The sequence below is a fragment of the Acanthopagrus latus genome, chromosome 13 (assembly GCF_904848185.1).
Source record: "Acanthopagrus latus isolate v.2019 chromosome 13, fAcaLat1.1, whole genome shotgun sequence".
NCBI classification, from domain to species: domain Eukaryota; kingdom Metazoa; phylum Chordata; class Actinopteri; order Spariformes; family Sparidae; genus Acanthopagrus; species Acanthopagrus latus.
The window spans coordinates 240,924-258,392 of record NC_051051.1 but is presented as its reverse complement, the minus strand read 5'-3'; the positions used below and the strand labels follow the sequence as shown (position 1 = coordinate 258,392).

General features: G+C 43.0%; 1 protein-coding gene across 1 annotated transcript in view; it reads right to left on the bottom strand.

Moving 5' to 3' along the window:
- Positions 1–14,697, bottom strand: part of pdlim4 (PDZ and LIM domain 4) — a 57,027-nt gene extending 42,330 nt beyond the window's left edge. Inside the window, exons 1-2 of the mRNA XM_037119810.1 lie at positions 14,444–14,697; positions 2,617–2,768 (exon numbers count right to left, since the gene is read on the bottom strand). Coding sequence (XP_036975705.1) covers positions 2,617–2,768; positions 14,444–14,545 — 254 coding nt within the window. The 5' untranslated portion in view covers positions 14,546–14,697. The remainder of the gene's footprint in view (positions 1–2,616; positions 2,769–14,443) is intronic.
- Between the last annotated feature and the right edge of the window lie 2,772 nt (positions 14,698–17,469).

Sequence of the window (17,469 nt, the reverse complement as noted above, 5' to 3'; positions counted from 1 at the left end):
CTTCCCCTTTCTCACATTGCCGCCTATTCTCAGTCACTTTAATACTTTCCTTTCTCTATTATCTTGTCTTAATGACCAAACAATCCCAAACCTTCACATCCATGAACCCCTGCTGCTCCACCTCCCCTCCCTTCGCCAGCAGATCATTTCAGCTCTGCACTATGGAGCCAGAGGTGCATGCCTGTCTCTCAGACATGCCGTACCCTCCTCCTGTCCTGCAGCAGGGCTGTTCAGGCTGTAATTATTTAACCAATATACTGCGGAAAGGTCACATTCCAGCAGCTGGCCTTGTTCTGCCTCTGCTGGGTCGCTATCTTGTCAGTTTTAGTGGGAAATGAAGGAGGATTTATGAACAGTGCAGCTATGTCTGGTGAATTTCTTGCAGTCACTTTTAACCAAATAAGGTGGTTAAAGGATCTTAATGAGTGAAATATCGATGGTGAAATCATGGAAAAGTCATTCAGTCAAACGGTCAAAGAAATTTTGCCATCATATATTTATGATCTTATTTGATTGGATTTTAGGGTATTCAACATCAAGAATGAAGCACTTTAGTCAAACTGGGTCTCTGTCAATCATCAAAATCATTTTAAACTCTTCAAGAGTCTTATTGCTTAACCTGCTGAAATTATGGTCAAAACACCAAATGTGTCCTCCAAAACTACACGACAAAATGCTTTTAAAATGATGCACAAATGAAAATGTTCCACTTGGGTGAAGCTATCAAACATGTATAAATGCTGCTGCAGTCAGGACGATAACCAGGAGGGAAGATAAATCCACTTCTTCATCCTAAAGGTTTAAAAGCTCTCCTCCTGTTGGTCAATGCCTGCGGATCGAGCAGAGTCCGACGTGACGCCAGGGGTTCATTCTGCAGAGGATCTGGCTCTAGAGAGCCCCCTAGTGGCAGAAGTTATGCGTTATACGTAATCGTACGCTGCAGATCCATGACCTGTAAGAGCTACTGCTTTTCATCACACTAAATTATTTTGTACATACTCTATTGTGTTTGGCTTCAGAGAGGGAAATTTAAGCTGAATTTGGGTTCATTAGGGTGCAAGTGGATTAGTGTGGGAGGGTCCTGGTCTGTGCTCCAGCAGCTGTAGACGAGCTCCCCCAGTCTTTATGCATCCTTAAATAAATTTACTGTCCCAATGTGGACAAACCACTTAACGCTCAGCCGCTTGCTTGATAAATGGATGGATGGTTTCAACTGCAGGCTGGAGGGAAAGGCAGGGCCGTCGCACGCTTGACTGCATACTATAAAACACAACCAGAGAGAGAGAGGGGGAAAATAGTGCTTCTCTGCCTGAATTTGTGAGAATCTTGGCTTATCTGACAGGTCGGATCACTGCGGGAGTGATTCCTGGTTCTGCTGCCTCTGTAGTCAACCCCGTGCTCCAGGAGAAGGGTTGTGTTGTCTGCTGCCCTAAAAGGAGCGAAGTGGAGAACCAGCTGGCAGTTGTCACTTGCAACCAAGGCCGAAGCCACACAGTGTTCTTCATCTGAGAGGACAGGATTCAGAGGTTGCCAGATGTGCGCTGCACTTTCCAGCACGCCAACCAAAAGGGACCATCTAATAGAAATGTGGGCAGCGGCTGACATTTCAGTTTTTCCTCGGTTATCCCCCATCTCCTTCTCTCTCCTCTCTCAGTCATTAACTGTTTAGACGGATGATTTCCGCTCTACAATTTTGACAGAAACATGCTCGTGTCCTCCGCCCAGGGCCAAATCAGCCATCCTCACATACAGCACCAGTCCATATGACGTGACATTGCAGAGTGGAAGATCATTTTCCCACCCATGAATGGTAAAAAAGCACAATATCGACCTGTGAAGTGTATTTCTAAAGGTCGCCGTGTGACTCACCGTATGAACAAGCCTCATTGACTTTGACGGCGCTCTATAGGAGCAGCGAGTCGTAAACCTGTCATCTGTCCCTGTGACTGCACCAAGCTGAGCAGACCCACCAGAAATAGAGACAATATGTGTTCCTGGACGAGTGGCGATGAATGACCTCGGTAGTAAAACATCAGTCAAGTTTTTCAACCCGATTCACTTAATAAGGCCGAAAACAAAACCCATAAGCAGCCTCTGCTGAGGGTCATGGCGCCTCCGACCGATTAGAAAGTGACTAATGTTTAACATTTCCCGTCCAATTATTCTGAACGTCATAATTCCCTCTGTGGAAAATGGGCTGAACATACTGAACGTATTCTGTTATGACCAATTACAGTTAATATATCATTAGACTTCACTCTAATGATGCAGTAAACTGAATAAATCCTGTGAATCATGTCTCTACATATCCACAGCCCTTGTTGGTCAGCTGGTCAGCTCTGTTCCTCTGCTCTTTTTAATGAGGACACTGAGCTGACCTTTATCATAACCTCAGGACTTTATAATGTAGAGCCTTTCATGTGTTCCTGGAAAAGCTGGTTTTTGCCTCTTCTTTCTGACAGGCTGAAAGCACTGCATGATCCAGGGTGTGTGAATGAACACATGCATTTTTTTGATTTCTGCATTCATCCTGTTCAGGCAGTCTTTTGCATTTGTGTATATGGAAAGTGTCCTAATGAAAAATGAAGGTGGTTCTGACGGTTTGCGTTTCCGTACCTGTTGATGTTGAGTACGAGCTGCTGAGTGCAAGTTTTGATCTTGTTCTGAGCCTCCATGTGGGTCATGAGCTCCGTGCTGTCGCCATTTATGGCCAGGATGGTGTCGCCTGGACACAGGTCACCTTGGGCGGCCTTGCTGCCTGGTGTTACCTGGAGATTCACACACACAAAGAAAAAGAAAAGAAAGAGCTGTTATTAGGGGTGTCAGACCGTTAGTGAGGAAGACAGACAGAGGGAAAGACAGAGTGTGTGAGAGTCGATGAAGAGGCCAAATTCAACAAAAGCAGCTCTTTTGATTTATGTGCTGTTGATCGGGCAGCACTCAGGTTTGTTCAAATGCCAGCAGCAGCAACGACACCAGGAAGTGAGAGACCACTGAGTTTTGGAGGAGGCAGAATATTTGGATAGAACTGGGACATTTTTACATGCCTGGCGTTTTTTTTTATTTTAGTAACAAAATGTGCAATTTTATGATCACTCAGACTAAAGCCTGAACGAGGAGGAGGGGAGGAGGACGGGTGAGTTTCACCTTCACAGACACACTAAGTAACATATGATAACAATTTTCCATTATTACACACACGTACACACACACGCACACTCACACACAGACGATGACCCTGATATTACCAGGCCTGCCTCTGACTGGTCTCGTGAACAGAACCAATCGAATCCTCCAAGACATCCACAGTCAAACAGTCACTGTCATCTGGCAGCAAGCTGCAGAACACAATACGCTGCTAGCAATGAAACTAAAATGTAATGAAATGCGAACAAATGTCATCATGTCAGCGGTGTTCTTTATGCTGTCAAGCTAGAAGACAAGAGTATTAGTTTGACTGTATTTTTCCAACCATTACATGTGAGAAATCCTTCAGCATCTAGTTCCATTTCTGTCTTCAATTTGTGTCATTTTCATAGTTAAAAACTGTTGGATTTGCGACTCTGAGACAGAGAACTGCCTCACAGGGCTGTAATAATGACATTCACTCTTGATTAAAGGAACGTTTCACTTAAATATGAAAATGCGATCATTATCTCCTCACTGCCATGCTGATGGAAAGTTGGGTGAAGTTTCTGGAGCTTCACAGCAAAACACATCTGAAGACTTAAATAATAACAACATAAAATGGCTCTTTACAGCCAGTCTGGTGTTACCCAAGTGTCTGGTGATCCCAGAGTGACTTAAGAAGAAGATATTTACACCCTCAGTCGAGCTTGTGCACCTACTGCTTTGAGCTCAGCAGTTACACAGAGGATTTCGGCTTACAAACGGGTGTAAATGACGACTTTTCAAATCAGCTTGGGATCTCTGGGCTTGTACAGACTTAGATTAAATTGGAGCTGTATGAAGCCATTTTATGTTTGTATTTTTCTGTAGTTTTTTAAGCTTTTAAAACAAGTCCCCATCTACCTCAGCTGCCCTGCTGTGAAGCAGTTTTTGCCAACTTCCAAACTTTACCCAACTTTCCATCAGCATGGAAGATAATGACTGAATTATCATTATTAATGTGCTGTCTGTTTTCTCAATGAATCATTTAGTCTATAACTGTCCATGAAGACTTCTGTCGATATTTGTTCTCTGACCAACAGTCAAACAGCCAAAACAATGCAGATTTCAGTTATAGAAAACAGAGAACAGCATCAAATCATTTGATGCAAGAGGCTAAAATCATTACAAGAAGTTATGTCATAACCACTGTCTCAGATTTATTCAACATATTATTAGGCAACACTTAATTTAGGCCAATTCTCAAATTACATGCTAACTAGGCAGTAATTACCAAGAAACATATTGAAAAAACATAAAAATAGTTGATGAATACTTCAATTAATTTCCAGGAAACTTCCAACTGGTTAACTTCTGCTTATCATGTCCTGCAAGTATCTGTCAGTATCCGTCAGTATCCGTCAGTATCTGTCAGTATCCGTCAGTATCCGTCAGTATCAGTCAGTATCCGTCAGTATCCGTCAGTATCCGTCAGTATCTGTCAGTATCCATCAGTATCCGTCAGTATCCGTCAGTATCTGTCAGTATCCGTCAGTATCTGTCAGTATCCGTCAAACTTCCCCTCAGCAGGTTCTAGCCAGCTCTGCCAGCGGCTGCAGGTCAGGAAACTGAAGCACACGTTTTAACCATTTCTGTCAGGACAGCTGCTCAGTCCAACTTTGGAACTATGTACCTAAATCTTCATACCTGGTTGGTTGTTGAATTGGTGAGAATGTAAATGATAAAATAATAAACATCAGCTGTCTTCACCAGGTGGATGTTCAGATTGCAGAGATCTAAAATGCTAAAATGACTACCTGTATCCACAAATAGACAGGGAGGGAAGATTTAGGAGGATTTTCCAGGTAACGAAGCCCTTGCATGTCAAGTGTGGGTGATTAATCTCTGTCCTGTCATCCAAGTGTTTAAGCAAAGAGCTCTCTTGGTGCTGGCGATACCTCTCACCTTGACAGCTGCACATTAAGATGTGTTGAAATAACACTTACTTCACTCACAGATATAAGTAACCCAATCCAAACTAAACTAAGAAACAATTGTCTAAAAGTTTGGAACCAAACCAGAGACAGAGGATCTGTTTGTGCAGGAGGAGCAGCCTCGCTGAGTGGGAGGAGCCTCTTAAGAGCGAAGGCACACAAGTTCACGCTCCATGAAGCACTAATAGCTGAGTCGTGTGGTTCAGATGTGGAATTCCTAATTTACAGCCTCTGACCACCACAATGTTCCTGACTCAGTTCCGGTAAACTGAGAGGTCAGAGGCATTGTGGGAAATGTGGGAAAATGTGTGTGTGTGTGTGTCTCAGGAGGAATATAAACTCAACACAAGTGAGCAAGAATAATTTAAAGTCAGTGAAAGATCAAGTCTTTTAAAGAAGCAAAAGAAGAATTAACCTTTTCATCTGATAGGAAATGTAACCACTTATTTGTTGACAGCCACAAACTAGAGCGTGTGTGTGCGTGTGTGTGTGTGTGTGTGTGTGTGTGTGTGTGTGTGTGTGTGTGTGTGTGTGTGTGTGTCTTGGGTTTGTGCCTGTTCAGGAACCCCCAACAAACACAGAAAGTGAGTTATATCACCTCAGGGTCAGGCCATGAATAGTAGTGCATGACACACACACACACACACACACACACACACACCAGCGGTGGTATGCCAAGTGCCACAATGGCCCGACTGAGGTCGTCACTAGAGGACAAACATTCCTGTCTGTCAGGAAATGTGAGGATGGTGTCGAGTTACGTGGCTCAGACAGAATCACAATCTGTTATTACACTGCAGCGTGATGTCATGACTTAAATCTATGGAGCTTTCATGATGAATGTAATTTTCTAATTCCGTTTCTACTCTCGTGACTTTGAAGACCAAAACAACATTTTATTTTTGTCTTCTTACTCACACGAAACCGCTGGTAGTAACAAACAGCAACAACATTCTTCTGGCTTCGTTTGTTGAGAAGAAAAAACTCAGAAGTGGGTGAGTTTGTGAGTTTGTGAGTTTGTGAGTTTGTGAGTTTGTGACTGCGGCTCATCAACAGTCATCTTGGCCAAGGTAGAGGACAGAGCTAAAGTTGTTGTGAATGATGAAAAGTGGTTTCTAAACCACTGTGGAAGTGGGGAAAAAGACAAAAAATTCAATGGCCAACTCTGCTAGAAATAGTGACTTCAAATCATGTGGAATGAAATCAACCCTGCTTCCACACAGTGAAGCTACTCTGAGCTGCAGCAGACGTTTGGGACTTTGTTAAAAATGACTTGGTTTGTTTAAATAAACGTTTTGTTGTTTTTCACAGAACCATCTGGAAAGAAGTTGCTAGAAGTGTTTGGATAACTCCGGGCCAAAGAACCTTGGCGGGTGACTGTCAACTTCATCAGATGAACAGTCGGTGACACACATTACTTTTAACATACTCGATAGAATCTTAATGAATAACTGTCAAGACTGAATCACTCTCATATTCAACAATGCACAACACGTTTTTAGTTTTTAAAGGTCGAGAGCGGTAAGATGTGACCGTGATGGATTTGATGGAGCAGAAAGCAACTTCACTCCTTGTTGGGAAAATCTAAACAGTGACGTGGTTTCCAGAAGAGGCTTCTCCATAAACAGTGACATAGTTAATTGCTAACAGATAGAGTGGTTAGCAAATGTCAGACAGAGTCATCATGTGGCACGCTGAGGCCTGATGAATGTGTGGTCTCAAGGCGGGCACTTGTGTTTTTCTGCATGAAACACGAGCACGGCGGAGACGTTAAGTGATAAACGCAGCAGCAACACTTTCACTGGAGCGTGACTTCAGCCTGAGGGCAAAGTCTTCTGTCATGTCATCACTGTGTCTGATGTCTTCCTGTTTTATCTGACATCTAAGCCATGAAGTGAGCACAGCCCAGTGCCTTCTGACAACACAGTGGTATGTAAAGCACATGTCCCATGAGGATCCAAGATGATTATCTGACAGGGTTGAGTGCCTAACTCTGTACTTTTGAGGGAACCAACTGAATTACGTTGGTACTACAGAGCGGCAAATCACGTTAAACTGATGTGTAAGAATTGGCCACCTGTCGAACTGCTCGGAGGAGAAGCATATCACCAGCTAACTGTTGCTAATTGTATTCTGTTTATGACTTTAGCTACAGTTTGCTTGTTAGCTAAGTTAGCTGTGCAGCTAGCTGGAGAGTTGTGGGTACACCACTAATAGGACCTTTGGACTGCTGAGAGAAGGTTTTCAAGGCTAGCTGGTTAGCATGCTAACTTTGTCCATATCTCTGCAGCACACCACACAGTCGTCCATGACATACTGTCAGCACTGTTATTTCACCACAATCTGTTGATGACTTTGGTCGTTAAACTGAAATTCTTACATTAAATGAATATGTGGGGCGTCTAGAGAGAGGGCAGTTTAATTCCAGAGAGAAAGTAAGAAAGCAAGACTTCACCTTCACCTGCAGCTTGTTCAAGGCTGGTCATCCTTTTTAAAGCTCGACACACTCAAACACCTGCTGCAGTATTCATCACATGAAATGCAAAGCTGGCTCATCTGAGCAGCGTTGTCAGATGTACAGTAATCTATCTATCAGGATAGCAAAGTCTGAATCTGAGGTCTCGTGTGACCTCTTCTCATGCCTGGTGTAGGCTCTGTCAATCCCTCCCAATGCTCAACACTCATACAGCTTGAACTTTCTCACTCAGGTCTGCTGTTGTGCAATGCACCAGTAAGTCCTGTTATTTATTTTAAATAGGTGTGTAAAATTGCAAATTTGTGCCTCTTTTCTGTCATGGTTATGACTCGCATGTCAAGCTAAAAGCATTTGAGAGCCAAGTCCCATGCTGCAGCCATAGTTAACGTTAGTCTCACCAAATATTCACCGCCTGGTTGGTATTTATAAGCCTTACACAAGAAGAATCTGTCATGCATACGTGTTCCTCATGTGTGAATTCCACAGAGACGCTGTCTGCTGGGTGGGAGCTCTGAGACTAAGCCACGGAGAGACTAATAACTCCTGGCAACGTGTCAGACGCCTTTGTTTGCTTGCTGGACCTGCGATAGGAACCATGGTTATGACCTTCGTGACGGAAAACCTGAGGTGTGAGGTTCTGACTGGTGTGTGATTATCACACTGAGACAAAGGGACTGAAGCTGCCAAGAGCAATGAGCAAAACTGCAGACTGTATTGAGAACACTAGGACATGGGAGAGTCACGTGTCAATTAACTGCAGCTTGTAATCCATTCGTGTAACTCTAGGATGTAGTAATCACATTACTCATCAAGGTTAGTCATCAAAAAGTGCGTAGTAGTCCCTTTAAACCTGCTGCGTAATCCGATTAGTAATAATTGTGTTCAGGTTCTCTGAAGAGTTCCACAGATGTCATGCTTCAATATGTTGTGCATGATTAAGAGCATTGCAAAAATAACATTTCATATCATTTACAACCAACACATTCAATAAAACACGTGTTTGTTGCAATACTTCAATATGAGCTCATGGGGAAAAGCACATGACTGAATAAAATCCACTTCATACCACAAGAGAAGATCTGCAGGATGCTTCACTAGATGTAATAAATAGTGTATAGCAGTATACTCTGACTTTCTGGTGTCAAATGAGCAGAAAACTGCTCTTCAATCACAGAGAGTCAGTTTCATCCATCAGATAAACCAGATGAGAAGGAAGAGCTCAGCGACAACCCAAGGACTCGCATTGTTCTCCTGATTCAGGAGCAGGAAATTCTTCGAGAGCACCATCTGTTATCTTGTGCTGGGTTTGCTGTGGCGATGCAGCTCGTAGCATCTGTACTTCTAGCCTGGAGAAGAGGAGCTGCCTACAGCGGTGCTGGTGTAACAACCCATGTGGCTTTGAGGTCACAAGTGCATCTGTGGTATGTGGCATACAGACGCACACCCTCCCACAACCAAGGACACTCTGCACATTTGATGTGTCACTGTGATTCTTGTAATAGCAACTTCAGAAACAAGAAGTTTGTAATGTTCCATCGGCCCACGATGTGTAGAGTTCATTTCATTGGAACGCACTCAGAGATGGGTTCATTAGAAATGTAATAACCCTCAATAGAGCGCATACCTCCACAAAAGCCCAACAGTCCCCTTTAATTAACTGAAGCCAAATCAAAATTAAGATCACAATGATCACAATTTCAACTGGATCCAGATGTTACTCGGAGCAGCATCAAGCTGTATTCACTACAAACTAGAAATGATCCAAATCTTGTAACTTTAAAGCCAGTGAGGAAACAATTCCTGATTCTTTCCTTCATCCAACAAACCAGCCGACCGACCAACAAACGGACAGCAGAGAAAACATTTCCTGCTCGGCAACATAATGAGCTACAGATGGCCAGTGAACAACAACATGGAGCTTTATGAAGAAGAGCTTTCAGATTCTGCATTAATATCGTTAAAGTTGTATTTCCCTACATCTAGATTCAAAATTCTTTTTTTTTTTTTTTTCATGTGATAATTAATTATCAATATATTTGATTTACAACTGATCATCGTAGAAACAGTGTGACAGAACAAACAGTATGAAGTCACTGGATCGGGCTTGCTAAAGCTTGTTCTGTCAATCTTTGGTTTTCATCGAGGACGTCGACATTTTAAAGCTTGAGAGGTTGAAAGCTCACCTGTGTGTGTCAGTGGGGGGGGGCTTCTAACAAACAGGTGCACAACTTCTGAACAGATTGACATGGTGACATGGCCACACACACACACACACACACACACACACACGCACACATGTTTCTGTCATATTTGTGAGGCTGTGCACATTTGAATGAGCATGCGGCTGCTTCCTGGTGGTAGCTATTACAAATTCACACTTTTCTATTAAATAATCAATAACACTCCTGATATCAATTAATAATGAATCTGTTTTAGTCACAGCTACACTCAACTGATCTTTAATGTGGAGTTTCTGGTTTCAATCAGCTCAAAAATGTGGTGCTATTTTTCCATCTGACTTTTGTTGCTTTTCTTTTTTCTCTGTCACTTTTCATTATTACAAACTTTGGCTGTTGGACTTCATGTAAGACAAAACAAGCTTTTTAAAAATGTCATCTTGAGGTTTGGGAAATGGTAAAGAACATTTTTCACTTTTCTTTCAGATTTCATAAACTGAATGATAAATCAAATGTTGCCTGTGCAAATTAAAACCTCTGAATTCAAAAAATGAAGTTGCCTGAAAGCTGCACGAAGCATTTTCCTTCATGCATCAGCAAGACACAGCACACATCATGGACACAGTAAAAAGGTGCGAAGAGGGAAGCTGGACAGTGGTTCTGTGCACTGCACAGGTCATTATTTACCCAACACTCACTTGTGAATTCCTGTCAAGAAGACGACTGATTGCCAGTTGGCCTGACTGACAGGCTTCCTGCGTCACCTCCAGCCTGCATGTGGGTCTGACATCAATTTACAAAAGGGCTTAAAACACAGCTGCCATATTCAACGCATCCTCTCTAAATGCTTCTGCAGCTACATCAGTGACTTTATGTTTCTGTGTCTTGAACACTCATTCTTTCTCAGGCTCATAAAGTCATTTAACAACCTACCACAGCATGCACACACATCCACTACAGGGCGAACGTTTCCTGAGTCAAGCAGACATGCCATAAACTGGCTGGAGTCCTAATGGGCTGGCAGGGGACTAATGGGCTTATCCTGGGACATTATCACCTTCAGCCAGAGAACCAGCTGCCATCAGGACCTGATTTCTGGTATTTACAACTTTCACTGTCTCCAAGTGCAGGTGCTTCATGGCATCTACTGTTATATATGCGGGAGGACGTGGAGGGAGAGGGGAGGTGATCTGTCCGTCATGATGAGGTCAAACATTGAGGTCTCATCTTAAGCCTGATCGTCTCTTCTTGACCAGTTATCCAGAGCCAGACACTCCGTTCACACAGTTCTGGCCTGTATGTGATTTACAAGACAATAAACTGTCCCCTCTAGAGGATTCTGGATTCTGTGAGACATAAACTACCCTTCTTCTCTCCCTGCATCTATCTCTCACTGTGTCACCATTCAACACATTGTTTTTGCCGTCTTGGGCGCACACTGTACTCCAAAAATGCAGCAAGCATATGAAAAGCCAGTTTAGGATATGCTCCAGTACATCAGCAGCAATGTAGCACATAATGTCTCAAACTCAACATGCAACCAGCTTTCCCACCCTTTCTGTTCCTTATCACCAGAGTAAGACAACAGAATAAAACAATAATCACGCTCTGCCATTAAAGCACATTTTGTGTTGTCAGAAGATGTTTCAGAGTGTGATGTCAGTGGCTGGTAGAAAGCAAGAATAAGTCTTCAAGAGTCAGAGAAATGGTGGCTCTTACTGCCAAGAGACTGTGTGTATTTATGCCTCTGACAATACATATTTTGATAGATATGCTCACATCTCACCAGCTGCTTCCTTCTCTAATTTTCAAGCCAAGAATTAAGAATTAGCCGAAACTCCCCTATCCACTCTGGCAAGAGGCAGCAACGGCGACCTGTAATTAATTTTACTGAAGCCATCATCGCTGAGTTACACTATGTTCAGAATGCAAAAGGCTTCCCTGTGCATGCCATGGTTCTCATATTGGCATTCATGCAAGTATGCACCCAGTGAACGGGCAAAATTCAGAAATTGTGATTGAAACATGCTGTGCAAATTATACAGTGAGTTAGCTTTTGATGCATACCTCATGCAACATAAGCTCTGAAGTTGCACGCTTCAACTTAAAATTCAACATGAAATCCATGAGAAATGTGATTTGCTGCTGTGTCTATTTTTGCTTTTTCTAATAGATTTCGGGTCCTAATCACAGTGGAAACTCAGACACAAGGATCGTCAATAAATTGAGGGGTACAAAAAGCTGACTTCACCAACAATATCTGAGCTCCAAACAAAAGGGAGACATTGAGGTAGCATGAGTGTTGAGTTTACTGATGCAATGTTGGATTTCTGCTAGGGTTGCCTACCAATACTGGTGCCTGGAATTTGGTACTGGTATCCTTTCCAGTTTTATATTCTCTTTGTAATAGCAATAGTTCAATTTCAGTTGTAAATAATAAGCAAATACGTCAGACATCATTTTAAATGAGGAAGCTGTTCAAAGACCGGGAGCAGCTGGAAAAATGCACTTTACTCAACCTGGATGAAGAAATTGATGGAATACCAGCACAGTAATGTATCCTGCATATCTGCACTGAAGCCTAACAGTTCCCTTTAATACTCACTCATTCAAACTGGCAACATAAAAAGCCATTTTTTAAAAACAATGATAAAAGATAGAAGTTGCTGGATTCATAACAAGCTTGAGCAGGATGTATTCTGGGCTGAGTCCCATCCTCCATCCACGTTCCATGGAAATCTGTTCAGTAAGATCCTGAGAGATCCTGCTGACAAACCAACAAACTAACAAATGCATATAGCTAAAAACATAACCTCATTGATATTAACAAGCAGCAGAGGGCAGCAATATGCCATCGCATCATCAGCTCTACCTGATTTAATGAATGTATTGTCTGTTTCATTGTCACTACAGCAGTGATTGAATACTGTAATATTTACTGTGATGTAATATTGACTGCAAAAAATAAGCAGTTGTTTTTATTCCAAGGTTAGAGACACTAAAAGAGCTTACATACTGTTTTTGTGTACTAAAGAACAAATTGGTGGACTTTTGGACGCAGCCAGCAGTATGTATGCTAAGATAACGCTAACCAAGACAGCGACAAAGCGACACTTATCTCCAACAACAACTTCTCCAACTACAGCAGCTAATTAATGACGATGCTGATGGCTTGTCACTCACAGTGTTTCCTATTAATTACCTGGACTGTGGCAGCCTCTGCACATGGGACACCCGCTCTAAGAACTGAGCTGATGGGCGAACCCCTAATGACTGATTTAATGAGAATCCGTACTCTGTAGTATCGATGTACGTAACTCAGTCGATACCCTGAAAAGTAAAGTTACTAAGTTCAGTAACCTTTCACTTTAATCTGGAGAGGTGCCAAGTGAGTCTTTAAAGCCACAAACCTACAGCCACACAATCTCTTGTCTCACAAATGAGAACACCCTTTTTAGGGGTGTATGGTTATCAAAAGAAAGAGCACTTCAGGTGACCTTCGAGGAGTTCATCTGCTCCTCTCACAGTTGTTAATCGCCGGCCGTAAATCTAAAAATTACACCTCTAGTTGAAGTGCGAGGGCCCTGTAGTTAAAGGGTCGGTTTGGAGCTGGTGATACAGCTGAGCACAACACCTGGAATCCCTCAGCAGCACCAATGAGCTCTGATGAAAAACAAATGTCAGCGAGCCCCGCCACCCTGGGCCCTCCCCTTCTCGTGCTCCTTCTGCAGGCCCTGCAGCAGGACCAGCCCGGCCCAGCCCGGGTGTGTTTACTCTGGCCAGGATCAACTACTGGCTACTGCCAAATCCGCTGCCAGCACACTGACTCTTGACCCATATTGTGAGGGTCAGTAAAGTTCACCAAGCTCTATGAAGATATACATATACATATACTACATATACATACACACGCACACACATGCACACATACACGTATGATTTTGTTTTGCAGGTTTATAACAGGGGTAACAGAGTTGACCACAACATAGAGAACCTGTCTGTTTTTGTTTTTTTACTGAAATTAACTATAATACAAAAAATAGATAATTTATGTAATTAATTTTATAACTGTGAATAGATTAAGCACAAAAAATTATTATTAACATCTGATTCAATAAAGTTTTTTTTTCTTTTTAAATAACAAAAGGTTTATTGGGGAGACGGCAAATATATCTCCAAATACACACACATATATATATACACATATGTGTGTATAGATAGATAGATAGATAGATAGATAGATAGATAGATAGATAGATAGATAGATAGATAGATAGACAGATAGCACCACAACCACCAGTGATATTAATGGTTAACTAACACAATTATAACTCAATATTCATAAGCAAAAAAAATCCTGGATGCATAATAAGTTATTAATCGATTAAGAGTTGATTGTATTCCCTGACTGATCATGTTGGCTTTGAATTAAACGGTCTCATGTTGAGTTGTGAGTTCTGGCCTGTGCTGCAGTGACTCACTAAACTGTGCTGGCACCTTCAGCTGCCGGGAATTAGACAGCACCCTCTGTGAGGTTCTGAGTGCAGGTCCGGCCGGTGCAGGCGGAGAGGCGGAACACCTCGGTACCTCTTCTTCTACTTCATTCAGTGTTACTGGCGTTCATGTGTTCATGATGACAGAACGCGAGGGTCCCGCACACGTGAGACGTGAGACGGGCTTCCACCTACCCTGGAGACGGTTAACGGTGTGCTGAAGTCGCGTCCTCCCACCAGCCGAAAGCCCCACGGAGAGCGTCCCTTCAGCGTCACGGTCTGCGGCATGTTGGCCATATCGACTCGGACAGACAGATGACGGGCAGACAGACAGGCAGACAGACAGACAGACAGGCTCCGAGAGTCCGAGCAGAGAGATCACACAGCGTGCGGCAGCAGGAGTCCTCCGCCAGCTGCTAGGCAACGCGGTCCCGTCTGAGAAACTGTCCTCCTCCGCGGATCCAGCTTTAAATAAGCAGGCCGCCTGTGACGTGTGCTGACGGGCCATCCCGCCCGCCTCCAGCCGCTGTGTGAGGCTGCAGAGTGGGAGGGACGGAGCCGCAGCACCGAGGATCCAGGTCCTGGTTCTGGTTAAAGGGGCGCGAGGTAATCTGAGACATTCAAAGTCAGAATTATAATATTAACAATATTAATGAGGTAAAAATATGAGCTCAGAAATATTTATCTTTAATATTTATCCCCAGAGGACTCCCAGAAATGTCCTTTATTCAGTTCATTCAGTTGGGAGGTTTAGTTTGAAAACACATCAGAGGATCTTTAACAGCAGGGATTTAATGTAACTAAGTACATTTACTCAAATACTGTGCTTGAAGGGGTTTTGAGGTAGATATTTAGATAAGAAGAGAAAGATTTTCAGTAACGAGATAAACAATGTGGCGGACCCTGCCACCTCCCCAGCTTCAGACAGTGTTCGGGGACCTCATTTTCCCCTGAGAGCAGTGTGTATTATCACCTCATTCATATTGTAGATATTAAAATTGTGACTTTGGTTTGAAAGTATGAAGTGTCAGTAAAATGCAGATAGATACTTTAGTCAGTGTTCTGTGGAGGTGAGCGTGGTGCTCAGGAGAGCAGCGCCAGGTGAGTGGGTCACGGAGCTGCAGCTGGTTACTAATCACCGTCTGCCTTTATATGCAGCAGCGTGCTGGAGCTCAGATGGAGGAGGCAGGGGAGATGCAGATGTAGAAAGCTGCAGACGAGACCCTGGTGAGCATCACCTGGTCATACTGGTGTGAGCTCAATAAAGAGGCTGAAATCCAGAGCTGTGTGTGTGGTGATTACCGAGGTAACTCTCGGCAGCTGGGAATAGGCTACACGGACATATTTACGTCCCAAGACTGAAAATCAGCTTATATTTCGACAGTGTTGGTATAACTGGGGCAAACTAGATGCAGTAGCCTATATATTCCATTCTCAGCTAATTAGATGGGTGGTGTGTGTTTTTTCTCTTATAACTTGTAATAAATGTATTTTCTTTCAGTTCCTCTCAAGCAGTTTGTGTTTTATCCCTTGCTGCATCATCAACGACCAAACTGGTGAGGCTTCACCATCACTAACTGGCTTACTGAATTTGTTCATCAATAGACTATTTAACTTAGTATCTATATGACAACATTAATGTCTAAATGATAAAATAAGCAAATCATGAAGGCCAACATAGCTCCATATGTTAACAAAAGCCATAAACAAATCCTGAGTAGCAACAGAAAACACATGATGTATGAACATACTGGTTCATATTTTAGTTCTCTCATGGATTAACAATGTGGCCAAAGATTCAAAGTTACCTTCAACATAGCTTTTTTTATATTACCTGCATTTGATTAAAAAAAATGCCTGTGCTCACATGCTAATGTTGAGCAGGTGTAATGTCATCATCTTGGAGTGGTTGCATGCTTATATTTGCTAATTAGCACCAAGTCTTCATCAGATTCAGACTTGACATGATGGTGGCGCTAAATGAAAAGTCTGGATCACCAACATTGTGACAGTTCTTCCTGTGGAGGACAAAATAAGATGGCAGTCTCACACTTGTTGAGACATAAAATAAAAATATTTACAAAAAAGACTGACATCTCATCCATATAGCCGTTCTGCCAGTGTTATTGCTGTGTTACAGCGAAAGGGCGATCAATAAAGGAATATCTTATTTTATGCTGGCTATGGTTGACGGATCTCGACGTGAACTTAAAGTCAGTAACTTACTGTTAAGCGTCTGAGGAGTCCTGATCATCCTCTACAGTGAAGATGTTGTGCTGCTGTTTGGACGCCTCACTGGCAGAGCAGACCTCCCCCACTTGTTGGTGGGTATCCCAGTATCCTCTCTGCCCCACTTCTTGATTCTTTCATTTCCCCCGCCAATTAGAGAGTGACTCACCGAGCTCGAGTACGATTCTTCTGCTGCCGAGGGAGTGATCTCATCTAGACATTCCTGGGAACTTGCCTCTCAGACATTTGTAGGCATGTGGGGCTCTGTCTGAAGGTCTGAATCAGTTTGAGTCAGACGCTAACCTATCCCAGTGGCTGTGTACAGACAGTGGCACTGATGTCACACAGCTCCACATCAGGTGTCGTCAGCACATCATCGTGGTGTTTTATAAAGTTTGCACAACATGCTGCAGTGATGTTGCTACAGTAAGAAATGATGCACACGTTTAGGATTAAATTAGGAATCATGGATTCAGATAAATGAACTCACAAATAAGCAGCTGCATGTTAACATTGTTAACATTTCATTGTTTTGTCCTGTGTCTGCATTATCCCATAAATCTTCACTTACCTATTGGCCAACATGCAGGTAAATAAAGCAAACATCTGTCCTCTCATCAGGTTTCAGCAGGTGTCACCAGACAGTCTTTACTGACTGCACATCACTCTGTTCCCACATCAAAGCATGACTAGCTGAGAGCGGATGAGAGCCTGCAGTCTGCTCAGGAGATTTATGCAGCAGATGAACAGGCTGACATTTCGGATATGCGTCTTCTTCAAAGCCTGTTCCCAATAAATCTGAGTCAGACTACAGAGAGCTCCCATCTCTCTGTTCTTTCTACCCCAGACGGCGATCATTCGACATAGCCTCTGCTGCAAGGACTCCTTTTAAATCCCTACAAATCTATTCACTCTCTGATTCGGCCTCTGTGTTATGTAGCAAAGAAGAACCTGAGGGAAAGCAGGTAAGACAAGTGGTGTCGCAGTCGTGA